At 50.4% G+C, this 15,666-nt stretch overlaps 7 protein-coding genes across 7 annotated transcripts; 3 read left to right on the top strand and 4 right to left on the bottom strand.

Annotated features, from left to right (window-relative positions):
• Nucleotides 1-397: 397 nt before the first annotated feature.
• On the bottom strand, nucleotides 398-1,775 carry Aspvir_001869 (putative aspartate transaminase; the record flags this gene model as incomplete). The annotated part of the gene is made up of 3 exons (XM_043273476.1): nucleotides 398-459; nucleotides 524-629; nucleotides 705-1,775. The coding sequence occupies 3 exons, from the start codon at nucleotides 1,773-1,775 to the stop codon at nucleotides 398-400; spliced, it is 1,239 nt and encodes a 412-aa protein (XP_043129411.1).
• A 775-nt stretch (nucleotides 1,776-2,550) lies between these two features.
• Aspvir_001868 (alpha/beta hydrolase) lies at nucleotides 2,551-3,789 on the top strand (the record flags this gene model as incomplete). Its single annotated transcript, XM_043273475.1, has 3 exons — nucleotides 2,551-3,084; nucleotides 3,160-3,477; nucleotides 3,532-3,789. 3 exons carry the CDS (start codon nucleotides 2,551-2,553, stop codon nucleotides 3,787-3,789), a joined length of 1,110 nt encoding a protein of 369 aa, XP_043129410.1.
• A 422-nt stretch (nucleotides 3,790-4,211) lies between these two features.
• On the top strand, nucleotides 4,212-6,242 carry Aspvir_001867 (class II fumarate hydratase; the record flags this gene model as incomplete). The annotated part of the gene is made up of 6 exons (XM_043273474.1): nucleotides 4,212-4,448; nucleotides 4,582-4,626; nucleotides 4,684-4,721; nucleotides 4,807-4,922; nucleotides 4,984-6,001; nucleotides 6,056-6,242. 6 exons carry the CDS (start codon nucleotides 4,212-4,214, stop codon nucleotides 6,240-6,242), a joined length of 1,641 nt encoding a protein of 546 aa, XP_043129409.1.
• A 754-nt stretch (nucleotides 6,243-6,996) lies between these two features.
• gup1 (glucosamine 6-phosphate N-acetyltransferase) lies at nucleotides 6,997-7,640 on the top strand (the record flags this gene model as incomplete). The annotated part of the gene is made up of 2 exons (XM_043273473.1): nucleotides 6,997-7,479; nucleotides 7,551-7,640. 2 exons carry the CDS (start codon nucleotides 6,997-6,999, stop codon nucleotides 7,638-7,640), a joined length of 573 nt encoding a protein of 190 aa, XP_043129408.1.
• A 1,236-nt stretch (nucleotides 7,641-8,876) lies between these two features.
• Nucleotides 8,877-9,279, bottom strand: Aspvir_001865 (40S ribosomal protein eS30; the record flags this gene model as incomplete). Its single annotated transcript, XM_043273472.1, has 2 exons — nucleotides 8,877-8,990; nucleotides 9,220-9,279. The coding sequence occupies 2 exons, from the start codon at nucleotides 9,277-9,279 to the stop codon at nucleotides 8,877-8,879; spliced, it is 174 nt and encodes a 57-aa protein (XP_043129407.1).
• A 1,049-nt stretch (nucleotides 9,280-10,328) lies between these two features.
• On the bottom strand, nucleotides 10,329-13,348 carry Aspvir_001864 (60S ribosomal eL24 domain-containing protein; the record flags this gene model as incomplete). The annotated part of the gene is made up of 11 exons (XM_043273471.1): nucleotides 10,329-10,616; nucleotides 10,828-10,971; nucleotides 11,117-11,266; nucleotides 11,601-11,712; nucleotides 11,790-11,795; nucleotides 11,854-12,173; nucleotides 12,238-12,284; nucleotides 12,336-12,467; nucleotides 12,534-12,867; nucleotides 12,979-13,120; nucleotides 13,179-13,348. 11 exons carry the CDS (start codon nucleotides 13,346-13,348, stop codon nucleotides 10,329-10,331), a joined length of 1,845 nt encoding a protein of 614 aa, XP_043129406.1.
• Nucleotides 13,349-14,351: 1,003 nt separating this feature from the next.
• Aspvir_001863 (E2 ubiquitin-conjugating protein UBC13) lies at nucleotides 14,352-14,972 on the bottom strand (the record flags this gene model as incomplete). The annotated part of the gene is made up of 4 exons (XM_043273470.1): nucleotides 14,352-14,527; nucleotides 14,579-14,710; nucleotides 14,770-14,858; nucleotides 14,920-14,972. The coding sequence occupies 4 exons, from the start codon at nucleotides 14,970-14,972 to the stop codon at nucleotides 14,352-14,354; spliced, it is 450 nt and encodes a 149-aa protein (XP_043129405.1).
• Nucleotides 14,973-15,666: the final 694 nt, after the last annotated feature.

Below are 15,666 nucleotides of genomic sequence, written 5' to 3'. Positions count from 1 at the left end.
GCCAACAGCGCAAGTCGACGGCACTTGATTCTGCATTCCTCTTTAATTTTCCTTGATGTATGCTCTTCCATTATCTGATTCATTCTTGCTTCGTTGTACAGTATATAGCAATCTTAATGCCGTATGACTCACTTCTACATCTGCTATAAGGAAGCCCAAGATCCGCTAAGCAAGTCCTCGTAAATCTCGTTAACTCTATTCATATCGTATCATACATGCTCCATGATTCTAAGTGTATGTAAAAGGGCAAAGGCCATGAAAGGCAAAATGTAGTGTAGCTCTAGTCACCGGGACCTCGAAAGCATCGCTCCGTCTATATTTTAATCTAGGCCTTTAAGCGCAATTAACGCAATTGAATGTATGGTGTAGCGGCTTTTCCAGATGCGGATATGCAAGTCTAGACGTTGCGCACGACGTCGTCGATAGCCTGGGCGACGTAGGCGACGTTCTTTTGGCTCACTGAATAGCAAAGAGGTTAGTTCGAATTCAACTGGCGATGTAGAGAAGAAATAGGCTTGCTTACAGCCGCTGATGGAAGCTCTGCCGGACTTGAGCAGGTAGATGTGGTACTTGTCTTTGAGGGAATGAACCTGCGCGGGGGTGAGGCCGGTGTAGGAGAACATTCCATTCTAGATGAGCGGTTAGCCTCGTGCGTAAGCGGCTGGCCGTGGGTTTGTTGAAGGTAAGGGGGAGGGTGGCAATACCTGTTCGACAATGTGTCTCCAGGACCCCGGGGTATGCAGCCGCAGGAGCTCGTCATAGAGAGCCTTTCTCATTGAGCGGATCCGCGAGCTCATTACTTTGAGGTCCTCGTGCCACTGTGCCGTAAGCTCCTCGTTCGTCAGGACCTTCTTCACGATGTTGCAGCCCGCCGTAGGACCCATGGAGTACTCGCCCCGGATCAAATGGCACAGATTAACGACGACGATGTCGCGGAGACTGTCGCTGCCTTGGGGCAAGACGTAGTGGAATGCGCCTACGCGCTGTCCGTAGAGCCCGAAATTCTTGGAAAAGCTCTGCGCAACGCACATCTCCATGCTGGGCTTCTCGTTGAGGAAGTACCGCACCGCCCAGGCGTCCTCCTCGAGGGACCCCGATGCGAAACCCTGGTAGGCCGAGTCGAAGAAGGGGAAGATCTTCTTGCGCTCGCAGAGGTCGGCAATGGCCTTCCATTGCTCCTTGTTGGGGTCAAGGCCGGTGGGGTTGTGTGCGCAGGCGTGGAGGAGGATGACGTCGCCTTGCTGCGCTTCGGCCTCCAGGGTCGCCATCATGCCGTCGAAGTCGAAGGAGCGGGTCGCGGGGTTGTAGTAAGGGTAGGTCTTGCGGGGGACGCCTGCGAGTTCCCAGATGGTCATGTGGTTGGCCCAGGACGGGTTGGAGAGCCAGACGTTCTTGGGCTTCATGTGAGTTGCCAGAAACAGAGCTCCGAGGTGGTTTGCGCCAGTGCCTGCGACTGTCTGAACAGAGCCAATGCGACTCTTGTGCTTCTCCGCTGCGTTCTTGCCATCGAACCCAAACATTACGTCCCGAGCCAGCTCAAGGAAGGGAATGTCGCCTTCAATGGCGGTGTACTCGTGTCTGGAAAGGCTGTCTTCGGCGAGCAATTGCTTCTCGGCTTCGCGCACGCATGGAAGGGGCCATGGCTTGCCGTCGTCGGTACGGTAGACGCCGACTCCCAGGCTGACTTTTTGCGGGAAAGGATCCGTGGCATATGCGCGATTCAAGGCGAAGATCTCATCCGGTGGAACGGGTGCCAAAGTAGTGAGAACAGACATGGTGGCGGAAAATATCTAAATCGTGATTGCGCTAGAAGGAATGCGAGATAATTTATGGTATCTTTGCGACGACCAGATATGCAAGACGGTAAGAAGCTGTCAGATGCGCAAGAACGATGCAGACTGAAGTAAAAAGTGATAATAATGCGCAATTGAGCATAGATGGTCCGTCAGTGGATCTGTTCCCATGAATGTTCGAGAACCCCGATATCGCAGTCTTCGGTTTCCGCGGCACTTTTCACCACGTTTTTTCTCCTCTTCCGCCGCTGGATGAACTTAGCCGACGGCAAAGAGCTTTTAGTATGAAAGAGTGGGTCCCTCCTCGATGACATGGTTGCTATCGTATAGTAGAACCTGAGAAACAGATAAGGCTATCTCGGGATTCTTTGCGAAGATGACAATTGAAGATCAGACGTGGTAGACAAATGGTCCGAGGTCGTGTAGGTAGCTTGAGTGCATCGCCAGTAAGAACTCACTGTATCTGTGACAATGGACACGACAATCAGACATCTTCAGACCTTCAGCTTCAGTTTTGGCGATTGATGGATGATTGCCGTCAAGACATAGACAGATAGATAGATACAAAGTGCCGAGAGAATGAAATGAAATGATAAGCTGACTGTACAAAAGAGGGGTCGTGAGGGGGTTTGGAGAAGCCTTCCCTTCCCTGTCCTTTTATACTCCTCTACCTGACGTCCTGGGTTGTTCCATAGCACATCTATATTTATCACCACAATTAAAGCAAAAGTATAAACATCAACACTGCTCTTCTACAATGACAGACTCGCCATCAGCCGGAGACAAGGAGCTGCATGCTCTTCGACCGCGGACCATTCATCAGCCTCTTCACAATGCTATCCCTCCCGAACTACTCCCTCGTTTCGACCCTGTCTACGCGGAACACTATAACAAATATAATGCTGGACGGCTACACACTCACGAGGTACCCATCGAAGACTTTCGAAAAAATCCCGCCAAGTACACCATCGCCTATGGTCGCGCAGCCGGACCAGATGTGTTCCGCATCACTGAGCAGAAATGCCCCGTCAAGGAAGGAGAGATCACTGTCCGAATCTTTGAACCTGCTCCCTCGTCTGATGAGCAGGGCAATCTAAAGAAAAGAGCAGCATATGTCAACTTCCATGGAGGCGGCTGGGTGTTTGGTGACCTCTCCGTCGATCATGATTTCTGCAAACGCCTCGTACATGGCCTCGATGGACACTTGGTGGCTTTTGACGTCGATTACCGACTGGCACCTGAGCACAAGTACCCAATTCCTATCGAGGATTGCTGGGCGGCATTCAACTGGGTTAGTTATTTTGTCACCAATTCCTTCACTGCACAATATTCAAGTTTGAGACCATAGGCCTGACAGTCGTCTCAGATTAGATTGCAGAAAGCACACGAATTCAATATCGATCCGGATCGAATGGCAGTTGGTGGTGTCTCTGCAGGAGGGCACCTGTCGGCCGTTCTTGCGCATCTCTGCCGGGACGCCAACATCCCATTGCGCTTGCAACTATTGACTGTGCCAGCCTGTGACTTGCACAGTGTCTTCACGACAGACGGACAATTTGACCGCGAGAATTGCCCATACGAGTCATACCGGGAAATGGAGTTTACGCCGGCGCTTCCAGCAGCACGAATGGCATACTTTCATAGGCATTTTCTTGGCAACCCTCGACCTCCCAGATCCGAGGAGGTATGTATTCGCTCGGATACGATGTCTGTTTTTGGATGCTGACCTAGGACTTAGGACTGGAAGATCTCTCCTATGCTGGCTCCTAATTTTAAGGATTTAGCACCTGCTTTGGTGTATACAGCAGAGATGGACCCTCTTCGGGATGAAGGCGAGGCTTATGCTGCCAAATTGAAGGATGCCGGAGTCCGTGTGGAACTGATCCGTGCTGTCGGAGCACCTCATATCTTTCCACTATTGGATGGAATTTTGGAGTCGGGGAGGGTGTATAACGAGAAGGTGATAGCCACGCTGCGGAGGGAGCTTTTGGTGTAGTCGGAGGATATTCATCTTCAAGATAAGAAGATTGTTTCTTTATGACGCCGGTGTTGTTCATTTCCCCAGAATGTTGATGAAGAAGGATCATGGTTTATCCGACGACGATCTTTACAATACACTACCACTATGACCGGCGAATGTGTCAAATTTCGGGAAGAATGCCCCGTTGTATTGTGTTTCTGGAATACCGGACCGGGTGTTTTCGGCAGAGAAGCTCGGAAATTGTTGAGATGCCTCTCTTGAAGAAACAAAAGCGCAAAAAACGGCGGCCGGACGGAAACTGGCAGAAGCTCTGTTTTATTTGTCTCATTTTACTTGTTTTCTTCTTCCTTTCGCTTTTTTTGTTTCCGTTTTTTTCCCTCCTCTTAGCCTCACAGCAACCCAATTGAAGAAAATCAACATTTTCGGCATCAGCCAATATGCTGACTTCATCCTCCAACTCCTCCCGAGCCGCGATGCGCTCGATGGCCTCATTGGCACATGCAGCGTCTCGTACCACCTCATTAAAGGCCCCCGCAGCTGCCCGCAATGCTTTGGCTTTCGCTGCCCGCTCCTCCCCCGCTTCGTTCAGTACCCGTTCTCTCCTTCAATTCCCCCGCCTCCAGTCCATTCAATCCATCCCCAACAAGAGAGCTTTTGGCACAACCGTCAGGATGGTGAGTTTGTGGTCTTTTCCTGATGGATGAGAAGCTGGCCTTACGAATTGTCGTTATTCCTGCGCCCGCAGGAGTTTGCGATCGCAGTCAGTGGATTATTGGTGAATCGTGGTGCTGATCTTTCGTCCTCTAGGCTTCTGCTACGCGAACCGAATCCGATGCCTTTGGTGAAATTCAGGTGGGTGGCAGACAGATCCTTTCCTCTGTTCCAGGTTCTAACGCGGCTGTCTTCTAGGTCCCTGCGGACAAGTACTGGGGAGCCCAGACCCAGCGGTAAGCGTCCGAGAACAACGGCATTCCAAACACCAGCAGTGTCTGGCGAAGGGTTATCACAAATTGCTGATTGAGATGAGGATAGCTCCCTGACCAACTTCGACATCAACCAGCCCCAGGACCGCATGCCGGCGCCCGTGGTCAAGGCCTTCGGTATCCTGAAGGGTGCTGCTGCTGAGGTCAACATGCGCTATGGTCTAGGTAAGCTCTCTTCTCTTCGGCGAAAGACATTTGGTGGAGAAAATGCTCATGCGTGTTCTAGACCCCAAGATCGGTGAGGCCATCAAGCAGGCTGCTGCTGAGGTCGCCGAAGGCAAGCTGATGGACCATTTCCCTCTGGTTGTCTGGCAAACCGGTTCAGGCACCCAGTCCAACATGAACGCCAACGAGGTCATCTCGAACCGTGCCATTGAGATCATTGGCGGTACCATGGGCACCAAGAAGCCTGTCCACCCCAACGACCACGTCAACATGTCCGCCTCTTCCAACGACTCTTTCCCCACTGCCATGCATATCGCTGCCGTCCTCGAGCTCGAGAACACTCTGCTGCCATCCCTGCGCAGCCTTCGCAACGCTCTCCAGAAGAAGGTCGAGAAGTTCGACAAGATCATCAAGATCGGTCGTACTCATCTGCAGGATGCAACCCCCCTGACTCTCGGCCAGGAGTTCTCTGGCTATGTCGCTCAGCTGGACCGCAACATTGAGCGCGTTGAGGCTTCCCTCCCCCACCTCCGCTACCTTGCCCAGGGTGGTACCGCTGTCGGAACTGGTCTGAACACCTTCAAGGGTTTCGCTGAGGGTATTGCTGAGGAGGTTACCAAGCTGACCGGCACCGAGTTCAAGACCGCCCCCAACAAGTTCGAGGTTCTTGCCGCTCACGACTCCATCGTTGAGGCCTCCGGCTCCCTGAACACCTTGGCTTGCTCCCTCTTCAAGATCGCCCAGGATATCCGTTACCTCGKATCTGGACCTCGCTGCGGCCTCGGCGAGCTGATTCTGCCTGAGAACGAGCCCGGTTCCTCGATCATGCCTGGGAAGGTCAACCCCACACAGTGCGAGTCCCTTACCATGGTCTGCTCCCAGGTCATGGGCAACCACGTTGCCGCTACCGTTGGTGGCATGAACGGCCAGTTCGAACTCAACGTCTTCAAGCCTCTGATAATCCGCAACCTGCTGCACAGCGTGCGCATTCTCTCCGATGGCATGAAGAGTTTCGAGAAGCACCTCGTTGAGGGCCTCGAGGCTAACGAGCCCAGAATCAACACTCTCCTCCACGAGAGGTATGTCTACAATTTTTCGCAAATCATTATATCTGAAGCGCTAACCTGTCCTAGTTTGATGCTTGTTACCTGCCTGAACCCCGTCATCGGTTACGACATGGCCTCCAAGGTCGCCAAGAACGCTCACAAGAAGGGCATCACCCTTAAGGAGAGTGCAATGGAGCTCAAGGCTCTGAGCGAGGAGGAGTTTGATAAGCATGTTCGCCCCGAGCTGATGCTGAGCCCCAAGGAGAAGAAATAGAGGTATAAAAAGCTGTTCGTTGAGGATGGCCGGAGCTATCATTTAAGGTATTGGTTAGAGTGCTGTAATGTAGCGGTTCATTATATTTGTACTACTGGAAATCCATTCTACTATTTATTCCAATTGATTCACCTCCCTCGTAAACTTACTAACAATTCGGTCTCTTTACTGCTAGAATGAGTAATTTCTGGCGAGGTCTTGTGGCGCGTTTTGGGTGCCTATGCATAGAACGATGAGGACATCCTTGAAAAGCTGAATATCAACAAAAAGGTTCAGACAATTTCAGTGCTCTTGTTTTAGTCTTAAAAGGGGAAAAAGGACTTGAGCCTTCAGATATCGCAGTGGATAGGCACATGTAGTCTAGTCTAGAGCTGAAGAAGATTCGCCGTCCGTCAGGAGTATTTATAGTAGCAGAATTGTCTCAGATGCTCCAAGCCTCAACCACGGACCGCCCTTTATTTATGCTCTTCCGCTCTGAGGAACTGACGACTTGTCTACACCATTACTTCCATTCGTTTCAATTCCTGAGTTATCGTCGCAATTGCCGTCTCTGAAAAGTTCCATACACACTCGCTCACCCATTAACTCCTTGGTACCTTACTCCCGAGTGCGAATCAACCCCCCATAGTTCTGTAATCAACACCCCCGCCGAACTTTGACAAACCACAACAAACCCACCACCAAAGCAACCCGCCTGACCTTCTTCTTCTCATCTATACTCAAGTGCACCATCTCCGACCAAATCAATACAAAAATGACCAACACCACCATTACTCCAACGACGACCACAGCCCCGGTCACCAAATCCGTCGACACCCCCACCGCAGACGAGAACACCCCCCTCTTCTCCCCCTCGCTCGTCTCACCCGATGTCCTCGCCATCCTTCCCGCAGACTACACCATCCGCCCGGTGTGTCGCTCCGATTACAAGAGAGGCTACCTGGACGTCCTCCGCGTGCTGACGACAGTCGGCGACATCACCGAGGAGCAGTGGAACAGTCGGTACGAGTGGATCCGCGCCCGGAGCGACGAGTACTACCTCCTCGTCGTGTGCGACGGGGAGGACCGCATCGTTGGCACGGGGAGTCTGATCGTCGAGCGGAAGTTTATCCATTCGCTTGGTATGGTGGGGCATATTGAGGATATTGCTGTTGAGCAGGGGCAGCAGGGGAAGAAGCTGGGGTTGAGGATTATCCAGGCGTTGGATTATGTTGCTGAGAAGGTGGGTTGTTACAAGGTATGTTCTATCTTCTGTCTTCTTGGGGCCCGTCGGGATGGGGAGGATTGGAGCTGACTCTGGACCGACAGACTATTCTTGATTGCTCCGAGGCGAATGAGGGATTCTATGTCAAGTGTGGGTTTAAGCGTGCTGGGTTGGAGATGGCGCACTACTACTGAGTTGAGTTGAGTTTCGAGATTCAGCTGGACAGTGTTATTAGATCCGTTGGGTTCGGGGTATTTCGGCGTTGATCTGTTTTATTTGAGGGTGGACTGACATCAAGGATCTCACGGTGGCATACTTCGTCGTTGTTTCAGCGTCAATGATGAATGGCGCTCTCAACGGACTGATTGTATCGTGCACCGGCGAGACTGAAGACTGATGCTTTGAAACCGGTCGAGGTAGAAGCGAGTGCTTGACGCTGCTGAGGACGAAGTCATGCTACCGTCTCCATGACGAATCGTTGAGAGGCACTCGGGTCCTGAGCCCTACGTTTTTCTGTCATTCAGGTACATCATTTGTTAGAGTTGAACCCCTGATAGAGCTTCGTTCAAGTATGCTAAACAAACCACTGGTATAATACTGGCGCCGTTGTGAGAAGCACACCTATTGATACTACTTTGTTAGATGCAACAAGCCTGGCACTACGACTATGTCATGACCGTTGAGTCTGGCTCAGGACGACTTCGAAAAAAACATAGCGCATCAATTTACGATCGTAGAAGTAGTACAGCAAGCATAATCATGAAAGCGGAAAGGAGCGAATCCGACGCAGTGAAAAGAGGTAGATTGATCGAGAAAGACCGCGACGAATCAATTGACGGAATGCAGATATTCAAATCCGCCACGAAACACAAGGCGCAAAAGCCACTGCAGCCAGAAGCTGTGCACCATCATCCGTTGTTTGAGCATTTGATGGGGTTGATGCTTGACAAGAAAAACATGTTTGCAAGAATGATGAAGTTTTTTTGATTTCCCAAACAATGCTTTAACCCCATATGATGATTGTTGCAAGCCCATATTCTATTCATGAACCCAGTTTCCTTCCACTAGAGTCAGATCGTCGTCCGTTGGTTGTTCCCGTATAAGTACCATACTGAAGGTAGGCCAGAATGTCACTTGTCCAGTATAACCGCCGACTAGATGATGATGGTGATTTTATGTTCGATGATCGTCGTCGGATCCCCCTTCTCATCACCTAATTTCCTCCGCCGGAAAAGACGCGGTCAACTTAGGAAGTGGGGTTGGGGTTCATCTGTAACGAATGTCCTTGTCAGTGTCTGATGCCTTTTCGATGCCATGGACCTCCTGCAAAATCTGCCGGCCAGACGGAGAAAGGGGGTTCTCTCTCGAAAAAAAAAACCACCAACTTCCCCGCCAAGAGCATATATGCATCCTTTCCATCGAGCTGGATATCAACGTACCTTCCGCTTGCCACCGGTCATGGTAACGTTGACGAAACGGCGGGTGTACTTGACGCGCTTCAGAGCACGGCCCTTGGGCTCCTTCTTCTTCTCTTGCTTCTCGACCTGTAAAGTAGAACATAACCCATCAGCACTCTGACTCAGCAAATATCTCCCTGGAAAGCCATCGGTTCATCAAATCGTCTTCGCATATATCCTCTCTGCCATTTCTGCATGTCGAACCGCTGCAAAAACCTCCCTCAAAATCCCTCCTCTTCCGGTGGCGACGATGAACCCTTCCCAGCAGGACCGCGGAGATCAAAACTTCATTTAAGGAAGAACAAGAAGAACTCACCTTAGGAGTCGCAGACTTGACCTTACCCGCACGGGCGAGAGAGCCGTGAACCTTACCCATGGCTGCTGGTGATGTGTAGCTTGTCGGATCGAGATGGTAAGTTGACTGAGGTTGAACTCTTTCGGGGCTTCTCTGGAGCGGGTGGGATTCGATCGACTCTTGTGGGCAAAGCGCGCTAGGCTGTTCCGTAAGCGAGATGGCGACTCTAGATTAGTCACCTCCTTTATTTTCTGCCTTAGGCAGCGCAAGTTTCCTACAGATCTTTATAGAGATTTCATGTTGGCGCGCGACTAGCTCTGCCTTTGAAGGTTAAACGATACATTATTGAATATTCATGGACTGCTAGGTCCATGTCAGCTTCGTCTTTCCTATGCTTGTTGATGCTGTACGCAAATAAGGGGCGAGTATTCAGCCAATATCATTGCCTAAAAAGGAATGGTTTAGGTTTGAGCCCTACTACTCCATAATCAGCTAGCAGGTCCTTTAGATACTGTATTGTAATTACACTATCCGCTGCAAGCAAGATAAGCAATCCGCACTACGGAGTACAGCATAGGGACTCAGACCTATGATACAACTGAAGTGCGCTGTTCCTGAGCCGATCATTGTTGTTGATTCCACAGAGATCTGGACAGTACAGGACCAAGTACGATTTAAGAGCTCTGATATCGTCACTCTCATCCGTGGTTGTGAAATACCTAGTACATCTACCTCTCTACCACGTATCGTTGATAGAGCCATTTGAAATAGTCTGGTGCAGAGCAAAGTGTTCTAGGCTTGTATTAACTCGCAAGATGGATTGTGTATGCAGGAGAAGGATCCAGAATCTACAAGCAGGAGAGGAAGGTCTGTCCGAAAAAAAGAACAAGGGCTTCATTATAACATCCATTTTTCCATTCCTGGTAGTTACCATGGCGCGAAAATGACAAAGCCTATCTGAACACCATGCGGGTTGTCTCATCCGCAAGAGCCCATCGCTCGCACGCCGATTTGTTGTTGTTAGGATTTGGCGAGGGAAACAAAATTCCAGCTCCGGAAACCTCCCAAAGTCCAACCACAAGGATCCTCCTATCTACTCCCCAGCCCAAGCCGAACCGCCTTCAATCCGTTTAACGAGACTTGGCGGCGACCTTGGGAGCAGAACCCTTAGCACCCTGCTTGCTCTGGATGCGCTGAGCAGTGCCCTTGGCGGCGGTGGCGGCGCTCTTGGCCTTCTCAGCCTTCTTGCGGCTCTCGGAAGCGGCCTTCTTCTCCTTGGCCTCCTTGATAGCCTGCTGGCGGGCGGCGGCACGAGCCTCAGGGCGCATGCTGCGGCGCTCCTTGATCACATCAAGGGAGGCACCGACGATGGCACGCTGGTGCTTGACGACACGGCGGGTGCGCTTCTTGGCAACTTCCTGTTCATGGTGAAACACACCCCGTCAGCAAATGCTCTTCCATATCTCATATCGCGTCACTCGTGATTGTTCCAAGCCCCATGTGTCCACCCATTCAACGGCACTTCCATGCCTCCCAAACGTATAAAAGCTCCCTTGCCCACTCTCCTGCTTCGAACCAATCACGAGATCTTCCACGACAAATCATTCAAAGAAAATCGGTAGTACTGACTTCAGAGATACCCTTCTTGTGCTGACGGCGGTAGAGGACAGTCCAGGCTATCCGGCGAGGGTTCTTGCGCTGGAGGAACAGGGATTCGGACTTTCCATTCTGGAAGCGGAAGATCTTGCTGTCGCCACGGACGTACAGCTTACCCTATAATTTGAAAATCCAACACTATGTTAACCCATATCCAGAGAAGAAGTTTTGTGGGACATTTTCATGAATCGGCGTTGCGCTCGTAGAGAATCGGGGCGGGAATTGCTGGATGATTGATGACTCCGGAAGGGACAAAACGCACCTTTCCAGGGTAGATCTTCTGACCGCTGAAAGAATCGTCGTAGGTACGCATCTTGAATGTTGGAGATGCGCAGCCGGTCGAGACGAGGTTTTGTTGGTTGGCGTTGGGTGGTAAAGTCGAATCGGTCGCTGCGGCGAGCTGTTCGTGAGACTGACACAATTGTGGTGCGGTGCGGAGCCTCGCTAAAGTGGGACACGTGACCTCGTCTGCCCTTGGGTGGCCGCCTTACAACTTCGAGTCTTCTACGGAGTACTGCGACTACGATAACATCAAAGAAGGGAACCATTGCAAGGGAATTGTTATCTGTTGGCTCTTTCTCTGTGATCGTAATGTAGTTCATAATCGTTTTTTTTTGCTTTTTTCCCTTTTTCCACTTTTTTTGGCTTTTCCCATCGTTCCCAAATATGATGCTCTCATGCCAAAGATGTCTCAAAGGAGCTCATCTCAATCGATGCTCGAGTGGCATGATAAGCTGGAGACCAACTTTCCCTTGCAATTGAATCTGCATTATCAGAGTGGCTTTGCACCGAGTAGTCTCAATGAGAACATCAGTAATCGTGCCAGTCGCACGCAGCCCAGGGATCTTCCTTGCAGTCCTACGCAGAGAAGGGCCTGTTAGCATTCATTCATTGTGCAATTGACAAGGAGAGAAAAGGAATATGTCATTGCTTACCTTGCACTGGACGTCGCGGCATAGCTCGACCGGACATATACCCCAGCAGTCGAAGCAGACATACCGTCCGCAGCCTCCGGGCGTGGTGCACAGGGAGTAGGTGCTCGCCTCCAAGACGCTGTTGCCCAGACTCTGGATGAGCTTAAGAATCTGCTTTGCGGCTTCGGCATGTTCAGGGGTGGAATTTGCCTCGGCAGCGGTGCGGCGAGCAATGTCGAAGATGCAGCATGCTTTGCCGCAGACTGGGCAGTCTCCGAAGCACTTGATGCACTTCATGTTCTTTGTGTCCCATCCTTTGGCATCCTGCGGAGCCTTTCCAGACTTGGTATCCTCGTCCGACTGTCCCTGGAATATGTTCTTCACGATGTGGCGGATTGCATCGAGCTGTCACTGCGTTAGCTATCTCGAAGTATCGTGAACCAATTGAGAGGATAACCACAGTACTTACTCTTTTTTCGAGAATGCTTCTCGGGTCCTGGTCCTTCGCAGCTTCGCCTTAACTGGTCAGCAAAATCCAGGGTAGTCCTCGGACAGCCTTGTGCTCACCAGATTCGTCGCCAGATTGGTCCTCACCAGATTCGCCTTCGGTAGCTTTGGCCTTGGGGGAAAGACCTGGGCTGGAGTCGCTGTTCGCGTTGCTCTTCTCTCCGGGGGTCTCCAGATCAAGGAACACATAATCTGTTCATGTCTGAATCAGCATCATGCTCATCGAAAATCTAGACTGAGAAATTCAATAACTCTTACCACCAGGCGATCTGAGGCACTTGACGACCTTTGGCTGCGCGGTATTGATAGCAGCAGGCTTTCCCTCTCTCTTCAGGCCCTCAGAAATCTTGAGCTTCGCAAGGTCTCCTTCAATAGGTGCTGCGGTATCTCCTCCAGCCGGATCTTTATCAGTCGCCGTGACCGAGGCAGAGCGGACAGAGCGAGTCTTTCCTCCACTGCCTGCGGAGGAGGACTGGGTTTGCCAGCTCTTTCTGTCCATGCTGCTGGCTTTCTTGACAGAGTCACCAGTCATCGTTCTGCTGAACTTTCTTCTGAAAGAACTTTCCTTTGGGGATGCTCTATCAAGATCCTTCTGTTTGACTATCAGTTTTGCTGACTTGCAGTTCCTTGGGCAATCGAGCAGAGACAGTGAGATACTTGCCTTGTTTATCAACTGCGATGAACTTTCCACACGCTTTCTCACCTTCTCAGGCAGATCCTTCAGGTTTGGCACTGCGAGTAGATCAGATGCGGGATGCGTAACGTCGCGAGACGGGATTCTGCTCTCAGTCTCGAAGGAGCGAGACCTTCTGAGTTTGAGTTGCTTCCCTGTATTCTTGAGATTGCTAACAGCGGAATTGATTAGCAGGAGGAGATACGACACGGCGTGTTGTCTGCAAATACCTGACACAAGTATCCAAAGCGCGAGCAACACGACTCTTGGGGACGATGAGACTGTCAGTGAGAGGGAAATATTCACTTTGTGTTCGTAGGTATCTTAGTCTCTCGGCGTTCATCTTTTTTGAACACTGCTTGAGAGCTTTGCGGTCATCAGCGTGAGGTTCCGGACTCATGGTCAAATGCTCAGCCTCAGTATCAATGAAAGATAGTCCTCTAACAAAGATAGATCTGAGTATCGAGCTGCTGATTCTCACCACAATCCGTATGGATGCTATTCAGAAACTCACGTTATCAAGGTCTTCATGGAGAATTTGCTAAACACAGTAGACTACAAAGGCTTGTGAAGCAATCTGAGGCTATACTATTTAGCAACAGCCGTTCGGATATAAGTTATTTTCTATCCGGCCAACAGAGGGAAGTGAATGTTCTACACTACCTACAGGGTAGTCAGCAGTGACAGACTCTCACAGGACTTTATTCACAAGGTCTTCATCCGGAGCAGCTTTCAAGTCTTGAATATCAAACTACTTTTCATTATCTGGTGTTGGTCTCTCAGCCTTTGTGCACCTATGCCATATCCATGATTTTTGATGATTATGCTGCTTTGTAGTGTAATCTCACTCCTTCAGCACCAAGAGGGAGGATCAAAGTCACCCCATCTTATTGCGAACAATTAGGACGTTGCTACCTTCTCAACTAACTGGCGACTCGCTGGACAATTCGCTCAAATACGTGTGGTATCCAACTCCCGGGACAGAAGTAAAATGTGGTAAATAGGCGAGAGAGGAGACACAAAGCACTGGTTGGACTCGATATTCGCTAAGTGATCATTTGGGGGGCTGACAGTTCTATATAGTAAGGTCTAGGCAGCATGGTGTAATTGTGAGATGACAGACATGCCAATGTGTAAGTCAGCGGCTTGAAGCCGGAAATTCCACGAGTCATAGCCACAAAAACGCGATGCTTTCCAGAAAGAGAAGGAGGAGAAACAACAAAGGGAGAGGACATCAAGGAGACTCGTCCCACATGAAAGGCATAGCGGTATGTTATACGGCATGGTTGGAACCACATGAGAGCCACCAGGGCTTGGGCTTGCGTGATATTTTCTTCATGGTCACATAACAGCAGTCTCGCTCTCATATTCGTCATAGCAAATTGACTGGGGTATCCCAGAATCTAAGTCATTGCATGAGTTCTCGTCCATTCCTTTGCAGTTTGTATCGCAGCTTGCTCATCTTCCTTCCAACGCTGGGCAACGTCATTGGCGAGCGGGTCATCAGGGTTAGGGGCTCCAAGCAAGGCCTGGATTGAGAGGAGAATTGTGCGGATTTGTAGAGCAGGGGACCAGTTGTCTGATATACTATTAGCCGGTGCGCTATCCCAAAAGAAACAGAACGACGTACTTTTCAAAACATCCAAGCAAATGCGTCCAAGGCGGTCAATGTTGGGATGGTAGATCTTGGTCAAGAAACGGATCTTTGGCGGGGTCATAGGATAATCCTCTGGCAGAAAGAGCTCGAGACGAAAAATGCCTCCTGTTTATCCTATTAGAAACCCGCTATTTTCTCCACGATGATTTCTAACGGCATCAAACCTTCATACGGCGACTGAGCAGGTCCATGGATCGACACGTCGAAGTATCGAAGGTTGTCTTCATGAGGCACAGCGTTGATGCCGGGGACCCTTAAGGAGAAAAGGCGTCAGTCAACGACGGCTTATCCTCCGGAGATAATTTCTAACTCACGGCTCTGCCATAAGGCGCTCGGTCTCCTTTACAATTCGCTTTGGCAGGGCCATGATGAACCGCCAAAAAGGAAAAGCTTATCGCGATCCGAGTTTCCGCTCTTTCTGATATCCAAGGTTGACAGGTCTACTGGACTTCAGTTTTATTTCTCTACCGGGCTGATAAAGAGAGAAATTTGGGATAAGACCCAAGAAATGTGCAAAGAGCCAGTGATGAAGTGACCAAAACACCAAGGATCAGATACTTGTGTCGGAGTATCCTCCAGTAGAAGAAATTAGAAACCGACGTAACCGTCAGAGGGGCATTTACCTGCCGAGGTGTGACCGCCTTCTCTATTAGACGTCTCCCTGTTGATAGGCCACGGTAGCCCATAAAGACAACCTGCGCAGTTCTTTGCTTAGTCATTACCTATAACGTACAGTTAATGGCGGAGATGAGGAAGGAGTTGGGCCCTGCACTCTGCATCCTGCACAGAGCTACAGACTAGGTAGTAATACTGCCATGCGCAGGCGACTGCCTTCCACTCACATAAACTCTTATTTTTTAAGGTACGAGAGATACTCTTATTATAAAGTGCAGACACATGCTCACGGTGAATTGACCACAGCCCAGCAGCTGAGGCAGTTGCGAACACCAACCAGGTTTCTAAACACCGTGAAATCATTCAAGCTTTCGAGCAAGTGGGCCTCGGATAATGCGCGCAATAAATGGTCTCACACGGCCGTCTCTCGCATAATCAGTTGGTGG

The sequence above is a fragment of the Aspergillus viridinutans genome (genome assembly GCF_018404265.1).
Source record: "Aspergillus viridinutans IFM 47045 DNA, scaffold_10, whole genome shotgun sequence".
NCBI classification, from domain to species: Eukaryota; Fungi; Ascomycota; class Eurotiomycetes; order Eurotiales; family Aspergillaceae; genus Aspergillus; species Aspergillus viridinutans.
Note: the sequence above shows the minus strand (reverse complement) of the source record. Positions and strands in the feature narration are given on the sequence as shown.